Below are 26,311 nucleotides of genomic sequence, written 5' to 3' on the forward strand. Positions count from 1 at the left end.
TGTTTACCGTGGCTCCCATCAGTAAGCGGAGTGGGGCTGCTGGGAGCTCAACCAGCAAGGAATTTTTTGAAGGAGAAATTTTGAGAAAAGAATTTATCATTCCACTCCTTCAACTGTGGAATGTACAGACATGGCTCCGTGTAAGTTCTGAGGCTCCACGTGTACCCACTTCCTGCCTTGGCCCAGGTGCTGTGTGTATGTGTCCAGGCTAGAAGATGCAGACACTGGCTAGTCACCTCTATCACCCGACACAGCAGCCAGCTCAGTGCTGAGGACAACAGGCTGTGGACAGAGTCACAGCATGACAGCTAATATCAACCATCAGTGGGGTCTAGAAGTCTGGGCACATCTTAAGGGAGTCTCCAGGGAGGTTTAATTGAGACAGGAAGACAGTCTTCCCCAAATGTGGGCCGCACCATCCCATGGGCTGGGGTCCCAGACAGCGTCAAAACAAGAAGGCGAGCTGAGCACCAGCGTTCATCTCTGTTTCCTGACTGTGGATGGGATGTGACCAGCTGCCTCACACGTCTGTCACCACAATGTCTCCTCCATAACGGACTGTACCCTCAAACTACGAGCCAGAAACCAACCCTTCCTTCTGCACGGTGCCTTTGTCAGGTATTTTGCCACAGCAACGAGAAAAGTAACTAATGCAGGTGGTCAGGGTCAGAGGGCTCCTCCTCAGCAGGGTCCGCAGAACTTCCCATACACAAGCTATCCAAGATGTCGGGGTGCGGCTCGCACAGGGGTGTGGCGTGCGCAGGGACGGGTGCCATGGCTCTCTGTTTCACATCTTCACATTAGTGAAAATTGAAAATGACTCAGACCTCTGTAACTGAGAACGTGGTTAATAAATAATGCCTTCTTTAGATCAGAGTGTATTATACAGCCATTAAAAATAGAGGCTGTGAAAATACACTGGAGCATAAGAAAATGTTTAATACATAATTCCTTTGGGATTCAAAATTTATAAAACATGTATATATTTGCATCTTAAAAAGCCTGGCGAGAATATCCATTGCCGATATTAATAGTTTTAATCTCATGGGGTGGAACTAACACAGGAACACAGGGATTTGCTTTTATGTCTCATCTACTTTAAAGTTCCCAAAATTTCTATAATGATCCTGAGTTATATTTAAAAGCAAGGAATTTTTTGAGGGAGAAATTTTGAGAAAAGAGTTTATCAACAGTCACTCAATGACCTCTCAAAGGATCACGCCTTACCCAGGGCCCTATGTGGAGGAGTAGAGAGGCCTGGTCACTGAAGGCCGGGGTGACACCTTGTGGGTGTCTTTCTGCTCAGCTGGATCCCAGACATACATCCAGTCTGAGCATCTGCTAGAGCAGGGAACACAGGAAGGCCAGATCCTGAGAGGCAGAGGCCTCCAACGCAGCAGCCATGTGGGACGTTGTCATCCAGGTCCTGGGAGACCTGGAGGAGGCACCTGACCAGCCAGGGTGGGATGTGGGACTGGGAAACACTTCTGAGGGAGGAACAGAGGCTGTGAGGAGGCCTGGGACTCAGGCCACCAGTCCCTCCCACCATCACCTACAACCCTGTCTCAAAAAGACATCCAAGATGGTCATATGGCCCCTGAAGGAGGTAGGGCTCATTTGTCTAAGCCAACTGCCATCCCAGCAAGAGAGAAGCCAGGGCCTCTGCAAATAACCAGGAAGTTAACTGCAGGTAAATATTCTGCCTAGGGAGAATTGGGTCTGTGGGGCAGCCCTATTCCAAGAGCTCTTCCAGTACATGGGATGGCCACATCCTACAGTGAGCAGCACCCTGGTGTGGCCATTCTAGCCCACAGGAGCTGGATCAATTGTCAGGATTTTGGAGGGTGAGGAGAGATGATAGAGGTGGTCCCAAGGCCAATAAGAACCTTGTGGAAATAAATCTCAGGGCAAGTTCTATAAAGAACCTGGGCCACAGGCCCAGTCAGAAGAGGACGGCACAATGTTGTCACCACCCCCCAGGATCAGCACTGCCCCCGCTGTTCATCTGTAATGTAATCTAGAGTGACCGAAGGATAGCTGGACCTTGCTACATAGATGTGATAGAGCTTAGCGAGAGGGCTGCCAGGAGGATGAAGCGTAGCTGGGAAGACATATCTCAAGAGAGAAGGGAAGCTGTGGTGCCAGAGGCCAGAGGACATCCTTCTTCCAGGAAGTCTTCCATGATGGCTACCTGCTCTACTCCAGCAGAATGTGGTGTTTAGAGTTTCCCTGCTTCTCTCACGCCACATCATCATGGGTGGTTTCCTCACCAATAGCACCACTACTCTTGGAGTATACAGTATTAGTTATGGTTTTCTTTAACCCAAAGCCTGGATGAATGGATGATGGATGATAGCTGATGGACAGAATGGGTGAATGATCGATGGATAGATGGATAGGTGGTGTGGGTGGTGGATGATGAATGATTTTGAAGGAAGGAAGGAAGGATGGATGGATGGGTAATGATGAAATGAATGATGACAGGTGGGTGGATAGATGGTGGCTAGATATGTAGATGGATGAATGGATGGATGGGTATTGGATGACAGATGAGTGGGTGGGTGAATGGATTATGATAAGTGGATGAATGATGGGTTGATGGATAAATGAGGAATGAGTAAATGGATAGATGGATGGTGGGTGAATGAATAATGGATCATAGGTAGAGGATCGGAGATGATGAATGAATCAGTAGTTTGATAGATGGATGAACGTGAATGGACAGGAGAGTACATGGATGGATAGTGGATGGATAGGTGAGTTGATGGATGGATGGATGGATGGATGGGATAAATGGATGGATAAAGTAATAAATGGGTAGAGAGATGATAGGTAGAAGATAAAAATAAGAGGGATTGAGAAGCAAAGATGGAGGAAGATGGGTGGGTAGATGGGAGGGTGGTGGATAGGAAGGTGGGTAGATGAGTAAGAGGATGATGGATACATGGAAGATGGACAGAGGGGTAGGAGATAAGTGGATAGGTAGGAGGATGGTGGATGGGGTACATGGCAGATGAATGGAAGGACAGGAGTGAAGAGGATGAGGATGAGTTGCAGAGAGAGAAGAATTAAGGGAAGACAAAACAATAAGGCAGGATGGAAGGAAGGAAGGGAACACTAACGGTTGAACAGATGGATGGAGAGATGATAGATGGATGGATAATGGATGATGGATGATGGAAGGATGATAAATGATGGGTGGGTAGATGGATGATGGAGGATGAATGGATGGATGGATGGACAGAGGGATGGATGGATGGGTGGATGGGTGAATGGATGGATGGATGATAGATGATGGATGGGTGGATGGGTGGATAGATAGATGGGTAGGTGGGTGGATGGATGGATGATAGATGATGGATGGGTGGATGAGTGGATGGATGGATAGATGATGGATGGATGGATAGATGGGTGGGTGGGTGGATGGGTAGGTGGGTAGATGGATGATGGGTGGGTGGATGGGTGGATGGATGATGGATGGATGGATGGATGATGGATGATGGATGGATGGATGTTGGATTGATGGATGGATGTTGGATTGATGGATGGGTGGATGGATGGGTAAGTAGATGGATGGATGATGGATGGGTGGATGGATGGGTAGGTAGGTAGATAGATGATGGATGGGTAGGTAGGTGGATGGATGATGGAGGGATGATGGATGGGTGGATGGATGGGTAGGTAGATGGGTGGATGGATGATGGATGGGTGGATGGATGGGTAGGTAGATGTATGGATGATGGATGATGAATAGATGGATGTTGGATTGATGGATGGATGGGTAGGTAGGTGGATGGATGATGGATGATGGATGATGGATGGGTGGAAGGGAGTGGAAAAGGAGAGAAGAAGGAATGAAAGAGGGAGGGGGTCAGAGGCAGGAAAGATAGAACTAGTAACAAAGGGGTCATTGGAGGCAGGATCTAAGAAGGACAAGCATGGAAATCAGGAGCAGTAAGAAGTCATAGGGGACTGGGGACACTGGAGGATGCCCTTAAATTCCTAAAACCTCTCAATCACCCCAGATTTATCCCTGGGTGGCCTGTCTGGACTCTGGACTCAGCCTCCTGAGTGTGGGATTACAGGTGTGCAGCACCTCATTCAGCTCCAGGCCTGGAAGCCAGGCCCACTGAGCTGCTGATTCACGCTGAATGATTATTTATTGACTACACTTGAACCCTGAGAGCTTTCAAGTCAGTCTCTATTGATGCCTACCTTCCTGAGGCTTGTTTAAAATTAACGGGGCTCTCTGTGTGCACAGAGGCTACTGAGAAGCCGCACACAGAGGCTAAGGGGAGGCAGGAAGTATCTCTGATCCATAAGCAGAAAATGTTCCATGAATATTACAGACACCATCTCTGTGACAGCCACCATCCTTGTGATAACTGCCATCTTTGTGTCAGTCACCATCTTTATGATGGATGCCATCTTTTTTCCAGTATTTTTGAGACAGAGTCTCCTTCTAGCCCCAGCTGATCTGGAACTTACTATGTAGACCAGGCTGATCTCAATCTCACAGAGATCCATCCGCCTCTGATTCCCAAGTGCTGGGACTAAAGTTGTGTACCACCACACCCTGTCTATTGATGCCATCTTTATGACAGTTGTGGGATCAGTCTGTGTCCAGGTCAAACCACTGGGATCCTTGGACAGGAGGTCCACGAGATCACCATGAATGAAGGATGGAACCAAGATCAAAACCAAGCTTGGTGTGTGTGCACAGACCACACCAAAGTCTGGCACACCTAATCCTGGAGCACCTGTCACCAGGTGCAGGACTGACACTCTTTAGACGCCACCAAAGGCAGAGCATACTATCCTTTCAATGCTTCTCTCTGAGAGCTGTGACATCATGTTTTCAACTTCTCCCACTGACAAGGACCCATCAGCACTCCAGTGCTATGTTGGCCCCCAACCCAGGCCACTGGAAAATGCACTGTACACCCTGGGGGTCATAGCCGCCTTATGGTCAGGTAAAACACCCTGCCCCCGGCTTCATCTACCTGTCCCTTGGAACAAGCAAGTCACACATGTCCCCTGGATGGCTTCTGCCTTGGTAGAGGATGGACATCTCTTTATAGCAAGGAGTGTTAGAAGCGCTTGGCCAAACTGTTGGGTGCTGAAGCTCGGATCCTTCCTACTCGGCAATCTCAGACTATGATGCCTTCATGAAATCTATCAAAATAGAGAGTAGGGTGTTGCTTAGAGGCAGAACACGTGCTGTGTGTCAGGCCTGGGTACCAACTGTGAAAATGAGGTATGAGGGAGACACTGCAGAAAGACAGAATCAAATCTTATCTTAAATACAACGATAAAACAACGTGGTGAGATGTTACAGGGAAATAGAAGAGCTCTGAAAATCTCAAACTCCAGCTGCCTTAGAAAACAGTCAATTCACAAACGACTCCTCAAGTGTGTTCCTGGGAACCCCATCCCAGGAAATATCAACAGAACAAAAGCAAAACGAAACAAAGCTCGAGTATTAACATTTTTGAATAAAATAAGATAGAAATGAAAATTAAATAGTTAAAATTAAAAATTTTAATGAAATGAAAAGATGAAAAATTGTGACCTTTTACTCCTCATCAAAGAAGCTTCTTTTTGCAACAGATGGAAACTATTACAGAGCGTAGATCTGGTCAAACACAGAGAATAAGTGTCTGTGAGATGCTTAACCCTAAGTCACACATCTTAGTGCAGCCTCTACACTTAGGATGACTGCATCTCTTAACTCTCACCAGAGAAGTTTCCTTATGCAGCAGATGGTGACACAGAAACACAACTGACCAAAGTGCAGAGAACAAGAGGCACAGGGCACTCAGCCCTGGACAGAACGCCCATCGCAAACCTGTCCCAAGGCTCAGGGACCATTGTGGAAGAGGAGGCAGAGAGACTGTAAGAGCCAGAGGTTCTGGATGACCACAAGGAAAGTCTTCCAGACAGCTGGTCGTTTACTCACATGAACTCACAGCAATGGTGACAGCATGCGCAAGTCCTCTGCAAGCTCAACCAGACAAAACTCACAGCACAGACATGGGGAAGTGGGTTAGAAATCCCAACCCAAGCTAAGAACTTTTGGCAATTGATGGCTGCTGGGAGGGGGAAAGACAGAGCCTTACAGGGATGGGACTGTTGGTGGACCCAGTGAATAGACCCACACTGAAGGACATTGGGGGACACAAATCAGACTCTATAGACTGTATTACACACACACACACACACACACACACACACACACACACACACACACACAGGATTACGTTAAATTGGGCAGAGATAGGAAGCCAGGAGTAGATTTAAATACCATCGGACTATATTGTATGAGAACTCACAAAAATGTGAAAAAAATGAAAAAGAAAGGTTATGAGTACAGGACAGACCTTGAAAAGTCCTCCACAGGCTCGGTCCTCCACGGGAGCATGCTTGCTAATGTGCCCAGAGCACGGGTCTTCTGGAGTTACCCCTGCCACCTTTGACAGTTGATCAAGCAGAAAACTTTGCTCCTCTAATCCCATGCCCCTCGCACTGCTGCGGGCCCCACCCCGTGACCTGCTTTGGTCCAGGAAACTCCAGCAGATGCCAGTGAGCAGAATCCTAGGACAGACTACTCCAGTGGCTGCCTTGACTCTGGAGCTGTGGGATCATGCATGAGGGGACCATGTCCTAGTGGTCTCTATCCTGTCCCCGTCATTGTGACACACACAGAGAAAACCAAAGCCAACAGGCTGCAGTGGGGTTCCCCATCTGAACCAACATCAAGGGAGCCCCAACCATGCCCCACCTAAAGCAATGAAACCACAGCTGGCCAGGACCATGAGGATAAGGGCTGAACGTGGGATGGGCACATTGGTGACAGATGTACCACCCACAGGATTACTCTGGAAAGACTGGCGATTTGAGGCCTAACTACGGCGAGATAAAATATTCTTAGGAGCAAACCGTCTTCATGGGTGTTGGAAAGAGTGGAGGGCACTGGTGGGCAGGGTTTTAGGGAGACATTCAGAGGGGTGTGTCTTGAGACTGGGGATCCTGGAGATGACTTGGGCCCCTCATAAGGAGAGGAAGGGACAAGGAAGAGTTAAAGAACCAGCAGAATGAGGTGGGTACAGGCATGGCATGAGGTACACAGGGGAGACCTGACTGTCAGGGAACAGGGGAGGTACATGTCCCCCACAGAAGCAAACTGACAAGAGAGGGGGAGAGAGAGGACTTGGAGCTGGCCCTCCACCCTGCCACATACCTGCCCAGAGATGCATCCCCCAGGCTTGCTGTGGCTCTGAGACTCGCCCCTGTCCTGATTGGAAGAGCAAAATCCCAAGGGATCAAAATCACCCACCCGCTCCCATATTGAGGAATGCATAAATCAGTGAGATCACATGTGCAACATGGAAAAATTACCAGAACAAAGTTGGGAATATAAATCAAACACCCAGAGCCAGATGATGTCATTCATACCGATTTTTTAAAACAAGTTGAGTGGTAGGATTTCTGATTACAGGAAGACATACACAGACGCTTGTCCTGAATCAATATAAATTGTGATTTATGTTTGTTGCCTGTTTTTAAAACTTTTGTTTTATAGGTAAGCTATAAAACGAACAGGAATGAGCCACAGTAAGTTCAAGGTAGAGATTACTGCTAAGTAGACAGTGAGAGTGTGGGACAAGGGGTGGGTTTTATCTGAATCCACTGCAGTGTTTGTCTGTAAGAAAGGGTGAGGTCTCACAGAGAGGGGGAAAGATTAACAGCTACATAACAGCTGAGCTGAGCTAGGCTCCACTACAGTGAATAATGATGCCCTAAATCCTGGTGCTCACTCACCATATTCCTATTCTCCATCTACAGATCTCCTGAATCACAGGACCCCAGACTAAGTACAATGGAGGAGGGACAGGGAGGAATTGCTGGAGCATTTCACGTGTGCTAGCTGGCCTGTCACATAGGTCCCCAGGCTGGTGTCTCACTGCGTTCTGCACTTTTCTCTATATGTCAAAGATTTCATAATAAAGATGAGCCAGAAGAAAGAGAATACCCCAAGCCCCAACAAAAAGGACTAGATTCAACCAAGCCACTCTGAGAGGAAGCCCAGACCATCTGACCGCAAGCACCATGTCAAATGTGCCTGTGAGATGGTACAGGGGTGGCTCCAATACAGAATCCGAACCCACCTTGCCCAACAGCCATCCTCAGAGTGGATCCTGGAGGCCATAACCTAGGTGGGAGGGTAGGAAGGTGGCCACAGTCAACATTCTCCTCTCTCAGAATGCACTGAGGCCCCTTCCTCGGCTTACCAGCATCAGAACCAACTCTATGTCCCTGACTGTCTCTATAGTGACCCACAAATGTGAAGGGTCTTCCAGGTCCCAATAGAATTCATCCAAAACCACACCATCACCTACCTACTCACCCAGTCGTCCACATATCCACTTACTCATTTGTCTCTCTGCCCATCTACTCATCCACACATCCAACATCTGCCTGTCTGGCCATCTGTCTATCCATCCATCAGTCCATCCACCCATTTATCATTTCATCTAATCAGCCACTTACACATACATACATACATGAACACATCTACCCACCATCCACCCACCTACCCATCCATTAGTTCAGACATCATCTGTCAACCCATCGATGCAGGTAGGCCCAACTTGTATCACTGTACCGGTCACTCATTGCTTGGTTCTGGCATCCTGTGACCAACAAATGGACCTGACAGGTCTCCATGCTCAGCTGGCTTATGTTCTAGTCGTAGTGGGGGCACCATAGGCAAGAACACAGGCATTTCAGTGAGAAAGATGATGAACACCTGGTGGGTTCCCTACACTAAGTGGCAGAGGAGATATTTGAGGAGAGCTGTGTGCTGGAATGAATGAGCACAAGGACCCAGCACAGACAGGCAATGCCACGCACGTGCCAGGCACACGGCAGCAGCATGCACAGGCCCCTATGTGGTCAGAGCCCAGCCTGACCAGATTCCATCAGCAAGCTGCTTAGCATTGCTGAGACATCCAGGTGGCCCAGCACCACTGGTATCTGTGGGAACCTGTTCAGATTGCAGTCTGAGGGTCTGCCCCAGACACTGGCATCCAGATCCACATGAGTCCTGGGCAGGGTAGGGAAGTGCGAGCCAGCTTCTCCAGGCCAGGCACTTTCACTAGGAGGCAACAGCGCCCCCAGGCGACCAACACTGGTTCTTGACGGGAATGACAGATGGCAGTCCTGTGTATTAAGAACACACACAGAGCACACCAGCAGAACCACAGTTATGTGTGGGAGGCTGTTAGGAAAGCGATGTATGAAAAGGCCAGTGACCATAATGGAAAACAAGGCTGAGAGACCAAGCTCTTCGGCACGGAGCACTGGCAGGGCCACCCTGAGACGCTCGGTTTTTCTCTTTATTTCAAGGGACCAGTTCATCCCTAGAGCGGCCCCTGACACTCAGAACCCAGAGTCCTGGGACCCATTTGGTTCCTCCAGTCACCCTTTTGCCACAGTGAATGGTTCTGTACCTTGCCTGGGGGACCTGAACCACAGGCCAACCTAGCAACACCGTCCCAAGGGGCAGGGTAGGCGGACAGTTACGGAACATTATGTTCTTGATTTCTGTCTCACACCGCTTCTCTTCATCTCGAGATACCTACAGCTCTATTATGGAGTGGATACAAACGTCACACAAACTCTCCAGGGACCAGGAGCGCCCATGTTCCCACACACTCCTGTGGCAATTCACAACTCTGCTGACAACCCCTCACCTGGGCCTCCAGGGGTTTGGGCAGAGGGTTGGAATGGGAATGCGTGGGGCACAGGGAAGGACTGAGGCTGCCGTAGGATGAGACTGTGCATTTCTCAAGTCCCTGGGTCTTGCCAAGAGAAGGTGGTTGGTGACAAGCTGGGGAGAGCAGTAGGGACCCAGCCATGGACGAAGCCACAGTTGAGAGTGTGGCAGAGGGCAGGGGAGAGGCATGGGCCATTTAGGAAATACAATTCAGACAGCATCCCCAGAGCTTAGTGATGGACCATGTCATGGGCTGGATGGTGACTCCCCCAGAGGTGTCCACATCCTGAACCCCACAAATTGTGCCTGAGGTCTTTGTAGATGTGGCTAACTTAAGGATCTTGAGATGCCATCATCCCAAAGCATATGGCCAGGCCCTCAATCCAGTGCTCAATGTCTTTAGAAGGAGTACGCAATGAGAAGACCATGTGAAGACAGAGGCAGGGGCTAGAGCAAAAGCCGTCAGTAGAGTTGCTGTGGAAACAGGCGAGTCTGAGTTCGATCCCTACAACCCACATGAAAAAGCCAGGCTTTGGAATACACACTGTAACCCCAGGGCTGGGGAGGTAGAAAGAGGCCAGCTAGCATAGCCTCCTTGGCGAGGTTGATTTCTGATCTCTGGCTTCCACAGGCACACACACATTCGTGCACCTGCATTCATGTGCACCCGAATACAAATGCACACACACACACACACACACACACACACACACACAGGCAAAGACCCGGTGACAGAGGCTTAGACCTCTGACCTATAGGACTGGGAGAGTCTGTGGCTTTCTTTTAAGCTCCCCAGTTGGCAGTCACTTATTACAGTAGTACAGGACTGGCCATTGTACCCAGAGTTGTGAGGATGGATGGGGTGGACCCATATGCCAGCACTAGCTTAAGTAAGGAGGACTTAGTTAGGCCCCATGAGTCCAGGGAAGGAGGAGGCAAGAGGCAGGAGACTTTAATTCCTTCATACCAACAAGCACCTCCCAAGAGAGGAACCCTCTGCAGTCCCTTGCATGTGGCAGGGGACCCACACAGGATGAAGGTACTGATGCTGGGTCATGGAAGCTCGGAGGGAGATGCTGCTGACACGAGGCCATTAAACACAGGACAATTAAAAATGTATTCGGCTTAGATTTCCCAGAGCCGTTTCCAGAATGTAAATACCAGACCTGTCATTAAAAATGTATTTATTGTGATTACACAAGAGAATTCTTGGGAGGCTCAGTATGCATTCAATAAGTGTGTCTTTAATAACCCCATTTAATGTGTGTTCCCTAGACAACAGCACCTGAACCACCCATCCCACAGACCTCAAATACAGACAGTGGGTAGGCAGCATCCAAGGGAAGACCCATGGCAGACTCTCTGCCTCTCAGTGCTCCTCACCGCATCCCAGTGTGGGTGGGGGAAGGACAAGAGCAGATGACACTCCAACAAGAACGTGATCAGGAACGTAGCAGGAAATGGCCCTCACCAGTAATCAAATGGATGTAAGCTGAACTAATGACAAACTGACAAGTTTTGGACAAGTTGTCAGGCAAGGGCTGGGAGCACTGAGCCCTTTCCCAACCACATGGCTTTTGAGTGAGGATCCAGGACACCAATTCACTTTTTCATACTCGGTAACCTACACGGTCAGAGTCATCCCAAGGAACAAATGAAAGAGGAACGTTCAGGTCCTGTTTTTCTCTATCGCCATGTCCACGTGGGCATGGCTGGGAAGTCAGAAAATCGGCTCAGGGACCCATGAGCAGTCAGTCATAAGGGAGACGCCGGTGATGCAGGACACGGACAGCATGGCAAGGTTGGAAGGCCCATTTATGAGTGAGAGAGAACAGAATGCAAAACTTGAATCCCAGTCCACTTAGACTATGTAAGTCTATGTACGGATGTCAGCAGAAAAAGTCATACTATAAACACAGAAAGTAATTGTGCCAGTGGAGGAGATGGGGGAAGTTTCTGGAAATGACTCATGTTTCTGCATTTTTAATAAAGCCGAAGAAACGTCTGTGGAAAGTCAGGGGTGAGCCTGGAACATGGAAAATTAAAACCTGTTGCTTTGCTTTGGGGAAAATCCAAATTTAGACAACACACCATTCTGGGGATGTTTTATGTGCTACCTCATTGAGGTTTACCTCCCTCTCCCACATTCCTCTCCCCCTTGAACAGATAGGGAAACTGAGGCCCTGTGGAGGAAACACTACCTCACCTGCAGCTCTGGGGTTTAGCCTCTGGGTTTCCCCATCTGCTTCTGAGGAATTTGGGGCCTGTCACTCAGGAGTCCCAGCCCCAGGAGGTCCCTTCTTGTCCCCCACACTCTATAAGTTTCCAAAGTAAGAGGGAACTACACCTAGCAAGTGCATTGTGTAAGTCCTAACTGCCCCAGGGACGCCATTAACTACAGAAACACACCTGAAGATACTCCAGTTCTTCTAGCCAAGCTGAAAAGCCACGGTGAGTGGAAAAAGCCAGCATTCTGGGTCTTCCCAGGGAAGGTGTCTGAGGAGATGGGTAACAGAGCAGCTGTGCTGGAGCCCCAGGTCTGAGGTAGCCAAGGACTTTGCGTAGAGTCCACAGGGCCCAAAGGGGTCCATCCATCATGGACCGTCCACCTAGCAGGAAGGCACTTCCTCATACCTGCCTTCCCCTGGGGTGATGCCTCGAAGCCAATCCTCTAGCAAAAATCCTCAGAGAAGTCAATGTCACTGGAATTTTTACATTTATTTATTCATTTGTGTTTGTGTGTATATATATACTTGTGAGCACACATGTGCCACAGTATGTGTGGAGGTCAGAGGACAACCTGCAGGACCTGTTCTTTCCTTTCACTATTTGGGTTCCAGGGATCGAACTTGGGTCGTGAGGCTTGGCTGCAAACCCCCTTACCCATTGAACCATCTCATCAGCTCTACCACCAGAATTTAATGCCTGCATTACTTCTGCCCTTATCCTGTAATGCTGGCTTGCCCCCTCCAAAGCAGGAGCATCAAGACATGTTGCCAGCGAGCCTCTGAACACAAAAGCAACAGGGTCACATCATGAGAGCTTGTCCTCTGCACAAGAATGTGAACTGTGACTGACCTTCACCCTCTACCCCCCACCCTACTCCCACCCTTGCAGTGTAGGAGGCAGACTGGTATGTCAGGAGGTGAGTTCAAGGTTGCAGGAACTGGTCTGGAAAGGCCAGGGAGGGAGTGACAGAAACCCAGCAGGGCAAGTGGCCTTAGCACCTCAGTGACCCGGTGACTGGGCCAGTTGGCCCCAGTAACACTGTCAGCAAAAAAAAAAAAAAAGACTCAAACTCCTGACACCATCTGAACACTTTCCTAACAAGGTGATCCTGATGGCTTGGGATGTCAAATCGCTTTGCAAAAGGCAAAACCAAAGCTAAAGGCAGGTGTGGCATCTCTTATAGACCAGTTCTGATGAGCAGGGCACTGGGGGTTCGGGCCTGTAATCTCAGCATTCAGGAGAAAGAGGTAGGGGGATGACGTATCGAACCCCAGGCTAGCCTGGGCTACAGAGTAAGACCCTATCTCAAGCAAACAGTCCTGATCAGCAGTTTTTTTCCAAATGCAAACTAAAACGAATTAATTACCACTGGAAAAGCGTATGCAGACGGCAAAGTGATTGCACACGGAGAGTTGGCTAAAGAGGTAAAATCCCCGTGGGAGGAGAGAGCCAACCAACGGCCTGAGAGGCCCTTGCACTCCAAGCAAGGCAGAGGACAAAGGCGGAAGCAGTTTCTACTGCGTCCCCTCCCTCTTCTCCTCTCAGACATCAAAGGAGGCCTGATGTCCTCCGGCCCAATTCACATCTCACATATAAAGAGATATCCCGCTTCTGTGGGTTATTTATTTACAGCTCTTTGACTAAGCCAGACAGAAAGCAAAATGCCTCAACAATGAGGCCAGCCTGAGCTTTGGGGGACTCATGCGCTGCCTGTGGAGTCCAGCGGGGGTGGGGGGATATTGTGCAGTGACCTGGATTCACGCTCCGAGCCTCCTCCTCTGGGGAGGAGACAAAAGGAACCGACAGAAAAACAACAGATAGAAAAGAAAAGCCAGCAAAGAAGCTTCGAAAAGTTGTCCATCCGCCAGCGCCCTTTGTCCCACTGACGAATCTCCTAATCCGCTTTCAACATCCGCTTTAAAGCCTTTCTAGCTACTGAACATTGGCGGGGCCACCAGTGGGTGGAAGCTGCTAGGGCTGAGCTGGGTCTCCACCTCAGCCATGAGACTGGCAGCTGATGACACACAGGTGTAGGACAGAAAGGCCCATCAGGCTGACTTACCGCCACAGAGAACTTTCCAGAACCTTTCCCATGTCTGCATGGTAGTACTTTGTCAGGATCAGGATGACCTGTGTGTCAACAGAAAGGAAAAGGTGGACATCAGCCAGTTTCAAGGTTCTCAAAGAAGGACACAATGACACCCCCATGCCCACCCCCACCCCCACATTTAGGGTCTCTCAAAGTCTCAATGCCTACTAGCCCTGCATCAGAGCACTGAGACACAGGGCTTGACTCTTCTGTTCAGGAAGACCCCGGGGACATCCAATCCATGAGATCCACCCAGCAGCTGTCACCTGGTGGGCATCATTAAATTCAGCCCTGGACAATCCCAAATTGTGACCAAAGGTTCATCGAGGCTACAGTCCCAGCATGCCTAGTGTCAACTTGAGGAGATCTGGAATCACCTTGGAGACAAGCCTCTGGGCATGTCTATGAGAGAGTTTCTACAATGGGTTAATTGAGGTGGGACAACCCACCCTAAATGTGGGTGATACCATCGCACAGGCTGGGGTCCTGGACTGAATAAGAAGGAGACGGTGAGCTGAGCACCAGCGTTCATCTCTCTGCTTCCTGAGTGTGGACACAATGTGACCAGCGGCCTCACACGCCTGCCCTCGTGCCTTCCACACCATGACGGACCATGCCTTCAAACTGTGAGCCCAGATAAACACTTCCTCCCTTAAGTTTCTGTCAGGCATGTCGTCATAGCAATGAGGAAAGTAACTAAAGCAAGCACCAAACACGCCCGGCGAACGGCTGAAGACAAGGCTGTCCCCACCAGTGCATCAGCGCATCCCCCGAAGCCCTTGGAAACAGCTGCCCCAAAGAGAAGCCAACCTCCGTCAACGGTGCTGTTGTTGCCTGTCCTGGACTGCAGAGCAATGACAGGCTGGGGAGGCAAGCGTGACAGTCAGAGGGGGTCTAGAAATCATCAGTGACACACTTTCCCTTTGTTGATAAACCATCCACACATGGGCCTCCACAACAAAGCTACGCAAAAGGAAATACTGTTCAGAAAATGAAAATACATGTGTTTTAGAGCACTTAAATGTCCTTCAAAACCCATGCATAGGGAAAAGAAAGAAAGAGGAAGGGAGGGAGGAAGGGAGGGAGGGAGGAAGGGAGGAGGAAGACGGAGGAGGAGGAGGGAGGAGGAGGAGGAGGAGGGAGGGAGGGAGGAGGAGGGGGAGGCAGCAGCTATAAGAAGCTGGAGAGATAGGTCAGTGGTTAAGAACACTGGCTGTTCTTGCAGAAGACCCAGATTCGAATCCCAGCACCCACATAGCAGCTAACACCTCTAACTTGTTCCAGAGGATTTGACAGCCTCTTCTGTCCTCCACAGGTATTGCATGACATGGGTGCACTTTTACCTACATGTAGGCAATTACATGCATACACATAAAAAAATATGAGGCAGGTGGAGCTCTGTGAGTTCAAAGCCAGCCGGGTCTACTTAGTGCGTTCTAGGCCAGCTGGGGCTATAGGGAGACCCTGTCTCATACCAAAAAAGAAAAAAATCTTTTGCACTTGCAACAGTTCTTCCAATTTAAAATAGTTTTCTTGGTGTGTAGGGAGGGAGGGAGGGAGGGAGGGAGCTACTTGGACAGCTCTGGTGGGAGACAGAGATTGATCCTCAATTACTTCGCTGGCTGCTGAATTCTCATGTACATCAAATTCCATTTCACTCACTGCCAGTCCATATTAGTAGCGCCTAACAGTCCCGTTGCCATGGGAACCATGAGAGGTGAAGCGGGACACCCTTGGTTCCTATAGTGGCCCATAGCCTGGTTATTAATTTGGGGTCACCACAACAGCCATGTTCACCCCACTGCCCCTCCCTTGTCAGGGCAGAACTTTCTGGGTGCCCCTTCACGGGGTGTTGCTGAGGCAGCCAGCCGACTGGCTGATCAAGTATCTGTCTTTCCCTGGTGATTAGAGCAGAGAGATAGGAGGAGAGGGTGTCAGGACAGCGCTCAGCTGAGAGTCAGCGATGATTAAAGGGGAAAGCGGGGCCTTGTCAGCGGAGGCGAGAGTGTCTCTATGTCTCTCGGAACAAAGCGATTTCCTTCCGTCAGTGCAGGGCCTGCCCAAGTCAGAGTCGATCCTCAGAACACATAGGCGGCAGATAGAGTGACAGGGCCTCAGTGGGCAGGAGACAAGCTTGTTCTTAACCTATTGATTTATATTTCATATGGTCTGCTGTCCCCAGGGGACATCTGAGGAGCCAGAGTGTGACAGTTTAGAAAGGATCTCAAAGTCAGTTTTTACCGGCCGCCAGGATAAAATGATCGTGCTGACCTGACATCCACAGACCAGACCTCCTGGGGTAGTGAGCACAGGTTTGCACGGGTTCTGTTGCTGTGGATAGTTCCTGAACACACCAACTTTACCCTCCCTCCTGGGGACAGTCCCCACTCAGAACTACCCCCACGCTACACCCAGACCCACCAGGCCTTTGCACAGACTGTGGACTCCCATCACCCTCTTCCCTTATTCCAGCTCTTGGTCAGCCTTCAGACCTCTGTCTATCCCACTCTGCCTCCAGGATGGCTCCCAGACCCCACGCTGGGTTCAGCTCCCCATGTTCCACAGCCCACCAAGCTCACAGCTCTGTCCTATGCATGAGTATAAGGACTTGTCTCGTCTCATCCAGTGCTGGGCACAGTGCCTGGCCAGGGAAGAATCACACAGAGGTCTCCAGGGTGATACACACCCAGGGTGCTTGTTGAAAGAAACATAGGCAGCCATACCCAAGGTAAAAAAGCTCATGACGCCAGGTGGGGGTCACTCCCCAACTCTGATCACACAGTCACAAGTTACCCTCCTTCCATGAAGAGAATATACCATGTGGTCCTTGGAGTACAAGAGAGCCGCTGCACCATCATCACCTTCACTCAGTAAGGCCAGTGGGATTTGGACTCCAAACCAGAGACCTGTGGTCATCCTTGCCGGGGACTCTGATAAGGAGGCCACTGAGACCATCTGGATCTTGGGGAAGCCAAAAAGCAGGACGTCACCACCTAAGGCCCCACCCTTGCCGTCCTCCATCTCCTGAACTGTGGTGATGAAGCAGTGGAGAAAAACCCACAGCTCCAGCACAGGCATAGCCACAGAGTAATGAGGGCCACACCCTGACGTGTCAGCACCATGTTACACATGTGGAGCTCCCCCACCACCCCCATGGCCGTATTGTTGTCTCTGTCCCACAGATGGAGAAACCTAAGCACAGGAGAGTGGTTTGCCAAACCATACACACAGTGGGCCGAGCTGGGACTCCATCCCAAGTCCTCCTATGTGAGCGCAGGCTCCTCGCTGCCGTGCCAAAAGCTTTTCCAGACGGAACTTCTATCAGAAGTGGTTTCAAGAGCTCAAAATTGTGACATGCCCTTCTAGGGTCCCAACTGGAAAGGAAACCTCTAGAAGCAGTCTCCTGGCACTGGTGGGGTCTCCACAGCTGCGGGTCCTTTGATCTGGGTGGAGAGGAAGCAGGAACGTCAAGGCTCTCTTGCCTGAGGCTGCCCACATCCATGCCCACAGGAGCCCTGTTTGGATGGCGGGAACGGCCAAGGAGAAGACAGGACATAAGAGCATAAGAGCAACTCCCTTGGGCGGCAGTGATCACTGCTCACACCTTCTTTCACCCTGCATCCTGTCTCACTTTTATTTCTCTGGAAGCTAGGGGTGCAGTGAAAGGATTGGTCCCCATTTATCAACAACTCTGCTTGGCTGCACAGGCCATGGGCTTAAACCCATCTGACCTTGACTGACACAGCTGGACTCACAGGGAGGGGCTGTTACATCTGTTCCCCTTTGACTGCTGAGGAAGTAGAGGTACTGGGCCGCCAAGAGACTTTCTGGCATCACACGGGGCACAGCCAGGACCTCTTGTGCCCAAGCCTGGAGCTCTCGTGGGTTCACAGCTCCTCACTGTTCCCAGTCTCAGCACAGGACATGAAGGTTTTTGTGGTCCCTTGAGGCACTGTCCCCCTGGCCTGGCCCAGCAGTCAGTCACCCTGAAAGCCAACCATGACCCTAGTCATGGAGGCACGAGGCTGCCAGGCTTGGCCCATGTTGCGGTGTGGGGGACAAACCCAAGCCAGCTCTTTAAGCTTTCTGAGCCCATTTCTTCACTTGCCAGATGGAGCTAATTCCAGAATAACCTAACACTAGGCTCTGTGGGTTTACAAAACACCACCATCACGGACCAGTCTGAGTCTGTCCCTGCTGTACCCCAAGGGTACAGACCAATATGACAACGACTCAAGAAACCAACCCTTCACATAGACCCGAGTCCTTCAGGGTTTGTCACATGCTCATTGGGAACACTGCTGCCCCTCAGGGCTGGTGTTAGGACAAGAAACCAGGGAACAGCCAGTAGGGAAGAGGTCAGAAAAGCCTTCTAGCAGTTTCCTTTCCTAGGGCCCAGAATAACCAGAAAAAAAAAAAATTCTCAGACCAGTTCATTGACAATCAACAAACATGTGGTACCAGGAAAAGGGACCGGAAGAGAAGGGAGGGGAGGATAAAGAGGGGAGAGGAAAAGAAGATGGGGGGAGGAGGGGGAGAGGGGAAGGGGGGCCCATAGAAGGGGAGAGAGAACCACTTGCCTTATGAACTCTGTAGCCAACATCATCTGTGCGAAGGGAGAGGCAAAGGTTAGTGGTTCATTTGCCCTGCAGGCCCTGAATCATTTCATCCCCCTACCTAAGCAGGAGAGCCCACCCTTGGTGTGGTCTAGCCTGAAGCCTCACTCCTCTGGTCTGGGACCTGCCAGCAGGCTTCCCAGAGCCTGGTCAGACCACCCCTTGACACTCACACTCATGTTCCACTCAGCCACACGGGGACCTGGGCACCTCTGTCCTGACCCTCTGCGGTCAACACGACTGCTCAGTCCTCACGAGACAGACTCTGACACGCAGCCCCTCCACCAGGACCTCACTGCTGTGGCTGACACTGGGCCTGTGTGTGTGTGATCCTCATGTTTTCTGAACTCCTCCTACTCTCTGCCCCTTCCTCCTGCTCATTCTTTAGGCCTTTCCTCCAGAAAGCTGCCCTACAGGCTGGGTGCTCCAGGAGGGGAGGAGCCACATCTGCCTCTGGCCCCCACTGTCTTCAGAGTCTGGCCAGGTGCCAGTAAATTAATAATTGCTAAGCAAATGAATCAACTAAGAGTCAGCTCAGAAGAGCCAAGACCAGCCTCTGAGGAGGTGTTTCCGTACCCCCGCCTCACCTGCCTGGGTGTGGAGTTGAGCCTGGACTAGGGGGAGATCCTGTCATCCTCACAGGTTTGGTGTCAGAGGCCCAGCCCATGGTCACCTGGCAGGACCCCACTCCCAGTTCTATATCCTGTCAGACCAGCCCCTGGCGGAGAGGTACTGAGAGAGAAGATGCTGGGGGGAGAGGAGCCCATGGGCCTCTCAACAAAATCTTCACAACACATAAGCAAATGCTCATCCTTTTCCACCCCATGAGTGACAGCCCCACCAGCAAGTTGGGTCACTGCTCCCATTACACAGATGAACAAAGTGGGGACCAGAGATGAAATGAAGTTTCCCTGAGTTAACACAGCAAGAACACATTGGGGTTTGAATGAGAGAATGAGCAAAATGGATTAGCATCAAGTGTTAGGAAGAAAAGAGGGACACTAGCAAACAAGGGTGACTTCCAGTCACCCAACAGACCATCTGCTCTGTAGACACTCCAGACACAGGGACCCACAGAGGGAAAGGCAACCATAGCTCCAGCACCTGTAGGCACCTGCATTCCCCGGCCCCCGGCCCCAGCAGTGACTACTCTGCCCCAGTGTTTTGCTTAGAGATGCTGAGCAGGGCGTGGGCAAGAGTATCACTATACTCCCGTCTGCATGTACTCATCTCAGCAAAGTGAGGGGACGGGGACCACACTCACAGGTCTTTCTGTACCACATTCCAGAGAGGCTATGGAACACCCCCAAGATGGTGCTTCCTACAGCAAGCTGAGCTACATGCTCCTGGGAGGGCAAGTAACCCTGTGAACCGTGCCCCTGCTCCTGCATCCTTCATCAGGTTCCAGAAAGGCCTGGGCCCCAGCCGGGGAGGCTCCCAGGGTTCTGCAAGGCCAAAGCTTATTTCTCCTGTTCCATGGCTGTTCAGTCTGGACAAAATCTCAGATTGAGTCTCTGTTTTCTCATCTAAAGTTGGCCTGGGAGTCCCTGCTCTACTGTGACCTAGTCAAAAGGTTATGGCCCCTCAGAGAATGGCCATGTAAAAATATGACACTGTGAGGGGTTGTCCCCAGGAATCAGAACACTGCAGGGGACCGTTTGGATTTCACTGACCGGAAAGATCACTCACCCAAATACTGCCAGCAGATCAGAAGCCCTGGGGATGCTGGGCTCTCTGGAGGCCCCTCTGGGTGCAGCAGGAATTAGACACGGCCTAGTTAAGCTTACTGAGGCCCACAGCCTTGCCCCACAGATGGGAGTGAAGACATATCTACTGCACAAATGGCCATTACCCGCCCAGGGAGGCAGCCACAGCTGGGGCCAGGGAGGGAGAGCCCCTACTCCAGAATGACCGCCTCTCTCTAGCATGAAGCAGGCTGGAGGCCCCAGGGCAGGTCTGCAAGGCAGCAATGTGCCACTGATGGGGCTCTCTGTGGGGCAGCAACCTTCCTCCCTCTGACCTCTGCACTTAGCAGGGGGCTAACTGAGCCTGGATGAAAGCGTCCGGTTGGCACTCTGTAAATGGCGGTGTCCTTTCTCTCCCAGTGACAGCCACTTGAAGAATGGAATCCTGATGGTGCCTGTGAGGCAAGTCTGCTGAGGAGGGGTTGTGGTTGGTCTAGTGAAGGTGCACTGAGGCAGGGGCCCCACAGCGGGTGTCTATCCTTCCTCGCAGGCCTGGGGGCATTTGGCTGTTCTCTTAGGAGGCCAGCGTGGCCTTGCCCCGGCTTTGACTCCTGATGCAGGAGCATCAGAGAACCTTGGAAGAGCTTCAGGCTTTCTGCTGTGACTTGCAGATGAGGGACAGGCCGGGCAGGGCAACACACTCTTGGGGCACATGGTTCTCACCACAGCTCAGGTCAGTACCATCATCCCCACTTCCCAGACCGGAAGTCAAGGTACCAGGACAGTCTGAGTCCACCTCAGGTCCATCAGGAGACCACAGAGCTAGACTCAGACGATGGTGACCAAGACCGTACTTTCTGGATTAGGCTCTGGGGCTCTCTGAGCCTGACTTGCAACTCTGGCCCTTTTGAAGCCCTTGCCTGCACTCCCAGGAGCTCAGAGCCTCTCCCTAGGAAGGCAGCTGGGCTTAGAACAGGCCTCACTATACCCTAGCCAGGATGCCTCCTTCCTCCTCTATGAAGAAATCAATTCCATTAAAAAGAAACTGATTGGGCATTCATTTACCAAGGAGAGGAAACGTGCTTCTGTCTGCTTAAGACATGTGGGGAACTCCTACAGGACTCAGAAGGTCAGGCAGAGGTGCTGGCTCTCCAGTGCAGAGGCCTTGGTCAGTCCAGCACCCACCCACCCCACACACCTCAAGGGCTTCAGCTCTGGCCCCGCCTTGCTCACTCCTGCCCCAAATCCCCAGGAGCACATCCACCCCCTGCTTGGGTCTCCAACCCTCCATCCACAAACATCCCAGGGTCCTATCCCCCAATGAACTGTCTGCAGGATCTAAGCCCAGGCCCCTGGGCCCCCATCTGCTGGACCCTCTTCCCCACATACCACCTGTGTCCCCCACTCAAAACCTTATGTTCAGGGGCCTCATCAGAACCTTGGTTGACGTTCCCACTGTGTGCTCCTGGGGAACTCACTCTGCCAATCGGAGCCACAGTGAAGATAAGAGTGATTTCTGGTGCAGACTGGGCACAGGGGGTGATCACCAAGGCTGGTGGTTTAGGAGTTAGATTTGGAGTTAGGTCTAGGGATTAATGTCAGGACTAAGCCTGGATTTGGTTTGCTTTAGGATTAAGCAGGGGCAAAAGTTAAAACTAGAGTTAGGATAAAGTTGGGAATGAACTCTGGAGTTTTGTTAGGCCGGGTCAGGGTCAGGGCTGGGATTATGGCTGGGTTAAGGTTAAGGCTAGGGTCAGGGTTAGGGGGAGACTATAGTTGGAGGTGGGGTTAAGATTAGGGATAGGGTTAGGGTTGGGGTTGGGGCTGGGCTTAGGGTTGGGGCTAATAGAGGGGAGAGGGAAGGAAGGTAGAGGAGAGAAGACAGAGCAGAAGAGAGGGGCAAAAGGGAGAGGAGATGGGGGGGGCCTGCCAGGTGCTGGGGCCCCGATCCCCTCTTCCTGGGGGAATGGTAAAGAGATGTACATAAAGCCCATGTCCAGGCTCCTGGCTTTGTGGCTGGGCTGTGGGTGTGTCAAGTTAACATCCTCAGGAGAAGCTGCAGAAGGGAACACGGGCACTCCCTAAACTGTTGGTGCAATCTCGTTACTGTTTGGTTATTACTTTCAAAGTAAAAGTTGCAATACGAGAGGACTTAAGGGAGGCAGGATTCAGATGCAAACAATAAATATGAGTACATGAGGGCCTCTGGTTCTGCCTATCCCCTGCCTCCCTGTGCAGGAAACACCCTCCAGCCAGACCCCACAAGTCCTTGGTGCGGACCAAGCCCATCACATGTCACCAGGAAGCAGAGAGCGGGGCTCTTCCCACCCTGGTGCCATCCCTGGGGTCCTGCAGCTCATGGGGTGGGCTGAGTGGTACTCCCAAAAGGTCTGTCTTTCCAGAACCTGAGTGTCACCTTGTTTGGAAAAGAGGTCTTACTGGAGTATGGTGGCACATGCCTTTAATCCCAGTACTCAGGAGGCAGAAGCAGATGGATCTCCATGATATGGAGGCCAGCCTGGTCTACATAGTGAGTTCCAGGCCAGCTGGAGTTACAGGGAGAGCCTGTCTCAAAAACTAAACAGACAAACCAAAAGGGTCTTCATGCAGATGGTTTAAGATCTCAAGGCGAGATGACCCCAAATTCCCTGACAGGCATCCTTCTCAAAGACACACAGTGGACACGTCCTGAAGAAGCAGAGCGAGAGGTGTGCGTACAGCCAAGGAATGCCAGAAATTGCCAGAACTATCAGAAGCCTGTGAGCCAGGAACAGACTCTCTTCGGAGTTTCCGGAGGGAGCCAGCCCTGTGGTACTGTGTTCCAGTCCCCAGGGGTTAGGTGAGACCAGAAAATGCAATCCTACTGCCTTTACCACATCTGGGTACTTTGTCATGTCAGCTCCACAAACTGGTACAGACTCTTTGCCCCCTTTACAGACGGGAACACCAAGGCTCAGCTTGTCAGAGGTGGCACAGGTAGAAACTGGTAGGTCCCCACTGCTTGATTCCAAATTTGGGCCTTCTTCCCACTGTTCTGACAGCTATTCGTAGGAACTAGGCCCAGACAGAGGGAGGAGGAGCAGGGCTCTGCCTCCAGAAGACGCTGGGGTCCTACAGAGACCATGGAGCTGGGAGAACACCAAGCCTGGCCCTCTGTCAGTCAACCACCTTTCACAGACATGAAACCCGCAGTTTGAAAAAAGAGCTGAGAAAGAGCTGGAAAAGGACCTCATAAATCAAAATCAGTAGGCTGAAAATAAATGCATGAGCGTCACTGATCTGTGGAAAATTACGTTTTTACATCGAATCTGTTTAAGAGATAATGTGTGTTTTAATGGGTGGGTCTCTACGGGATTTTCCACCCGAGCCTTCCTCCGAAATTATTATTTACTCTCCATTTCTCATAACCTGATTGAATTTTAATTTCACCCATCACTCTTTCTTAATAGTCACTGTAAGTAAAATTATTAATGAAATTACGAGTTTTCTTCCCCTACTACTATTCGGGATGACACTCCTGGCCTCCTACCTGGAAGATCTGGCGCGGCTCAGATCTATTTATGGCAATGAGAGGTAATTGGACAAGCTGTGATGTGGTTTCCGTTGAGATGCTTCAACAGGAGTGCCTGCGGTATCTCCTGCAGGTGGGTGGCAGTTGCCGATCCTAGTTTCAAACCAGCAATTCCCTTCCCAGCTCTCAGGCCCTCGCCCTCCCTGCAGATCCCACCAGACGTCCATATGCTCGCTGCCTCTGACAGTCTCTGCTGGAAACAGGCTCTACTGGAAACAGGCTGTCATGTCAGAGCTGAGGGGCCTGGCACCAGGCAGAGGCAGGCTGTGTTTTCTGGAGGAGGAAGTGGGGGGTGGAGAAAGAAGTTGTAGGCAGCATCTGCTGGGAGCAATAGCACTCTGAATAGTGAGGAAGGCGGGTACTTGGATACCAGCTGGGGAAGACGCCCAGCTCAGGCTGGACCTGTGAGGGCTAGAGGAGTAAGGCCTCCCTTCCATTCCTTCAGTTGCTTATGCTGTGACTCCTCTAACTGTCCTCGGTCGGGGCCAGTCTCCCCTTAGCCCAGCACCTTCTGGAGCCTGGGTTTGCCGGCACAGAGCAGGTCCTAGGCTGCATGTGGCTGTGGGCCAAAGGTGTGCACCAGCATGGGGCTGAGTGCCAGAAGGAGAACCCTTAGGGATGTCTGTGCCTCTTCCAGAGACACCCTGAGGCAGCATGGGACCAGGAGTGCCTGCTCTCTGGAAATGCTTTCAAAGAGAAGGTTTAAATGGTGCTCTGAAGGACAGTGTACAGAAACCAGAGGGATGTCCCCACCCAGGCCCTGTCCTCCGACCCTCTGCAGAAGCCAAGGCTCGCAGCAGGGAGAAGGGAGCGTGTGGAGACCTGGACTTCCTGCAGGAGGGCTCTGCTTCCTGCAGGTGCAGCTATGGAGGGGGCTTCATGTCACCTCTCAAGAAAGGTGCTTCTGACGTCTGAAGCCTTGGGTATCAGTTTCTCTTGGGCCCCTTCCCTACTCTCTGCCCATGTGTCTGACTGGCTGTCCCTGCATGGGAATACCACACAGCTGGAGTGCAGGGCAGAGTTGCCGTTTTAGCCACACACAGGCCAGGCATCAGTCTCACCTGGAATCCGGTATCTGATCATTCATTCCTCATTGACATCTTCAAATACTCATACCAGAAGTGCCCACTAGGGTATCTTTGTGAGGTTTTTACTGTATCTTGGGTATCAAATGTCCCCCAAAGGCCATATGTCCCCGCTTGGTCCCCGGAGCGGTTCTGGAAGGAGGTGGAGCCTTTAGGTGGTGGTGCTTCATGGGAGGTCCTCAGGCCATTGGAGCATGCCCTTGAAAGAAATTCTGGGGGTCCAACCCCTCCTTCTCTTTTTGTTCTATCCATGACATGAGCAATTTCGCTCCATCCCATGTGCCCTCCCACCAGGACGCCACCAGAGGCCAAAGCAACAGGGCCAACTGACCATGCGCTGAACCCTTCAAAGCCATGAGCCAACCCAAGCTTTCCTCTTACAAGCTGGCTCTCTCAGTACATTACAGTAGCAGAGAGCCGACTCTTATTCTTAATTAAGCTGCTTCTTTCCTTTAAATAAGAAAACTTAATACATCACCACTAGACATGGAAAAGTCTAACTGGCCAAACTACCAACGACAGATCAATGAGACTAGACAGACGCAGCTTGAACATCTGCAGAAAACCTGGTACCCAAAACCCAGTACCAGCATTACCAGGTGTGATGGTCCAGATTGTCAACCTGACAGGATCTAGAATCTCCTAGGACACAAGGCTCTGAGTGTCTATGAAGATGTGTCCAAAGGCGGTTTAACTGAGGTTGGAAGACCCATCCTGACTGCGGGCAGCACCATGGAGCCCTTGAACTGACTGAAGAGGAGAACGTGAACTGAGCACCAGCACTCCTCTCTCTGCTTTCTGACTGCAGATGGAATGTGACCAGCTGCCTCACACGCCTACCTCCATGACTTGCCCATCATTGTTTTATGTTGTGATATTATCATCATATCTTAGGGATAAGAAATGGAAAGACTGTGATTTAATAGTGATGTGTTTTGTGTCAAGTTGACAAGGCGTCAGTTGTGCTGGATAGTTTTAGTGTCAACTTGACACACGTGGGTAGAGGGAGCCGCAGTTGGGGAATTTTCTCCAATGGACGGCTTGTTGGCCATGTCTGAGGGGCATCTTCTTGATGAGTGATGTGGGAGGGCCCAGCCCACTGTGGGTGGTGCCACCCCTGGGCAGGTGGGCCTGTGTTGCATAAGAAAGCAGGCTGAGCAGGGGCCAGGGAGCAAGCCAGTAAGCAGTGTTCCTCCATGGCCTGTGTCCCAGCTCCTGCCTCCAGGTTCCTGCCCTGAGTTCCTACCTTGGGCTCCCT

At 51.1% G+C, this 26,311-nt stretch overlaps 1 protein-coding gene across 3 annotated transcripts in view; it reads right to left on the reverse strand.

Moving 5' to 3' along the window:
- Window positions 1-26,311, reverse strand: part of Sorcs2 (sortilin related VPS10 domain containing receptor 2) — a 412,336-nt gene that overhangs the window by 225,355 nt on the left and 160,670 nt on the right. For all 3 annotated transcript variants that reach the window (XM_008832857.3, XM_029563427.1, XM_029563428.1), the window contains exon 2: window positions 14,070-14,137. In XM_008832857.3, the coding sequence (XP_008831079.1) occupies window positions 14,070-14,137 (68 nt within the window). The remainder of the gene's footprint in view (window positions 1-14,069; window positions 14,138-26,311) is intronic.

Source organism: Nannospalax galili, unplaced genomic scaffold (assembly GCF_000622305.1).
Source record: "Nannospalax galili isolate Female #2095 unplaced genomic scaffold, S.galili_v1.0 scaffold436, whole genome shotgun sequence".
NCBI lineage: Eukaryota > Metazoa > Chordata > Mammalia > Rodentia > Spalacidae > Nannospalax > Nannospalax galili.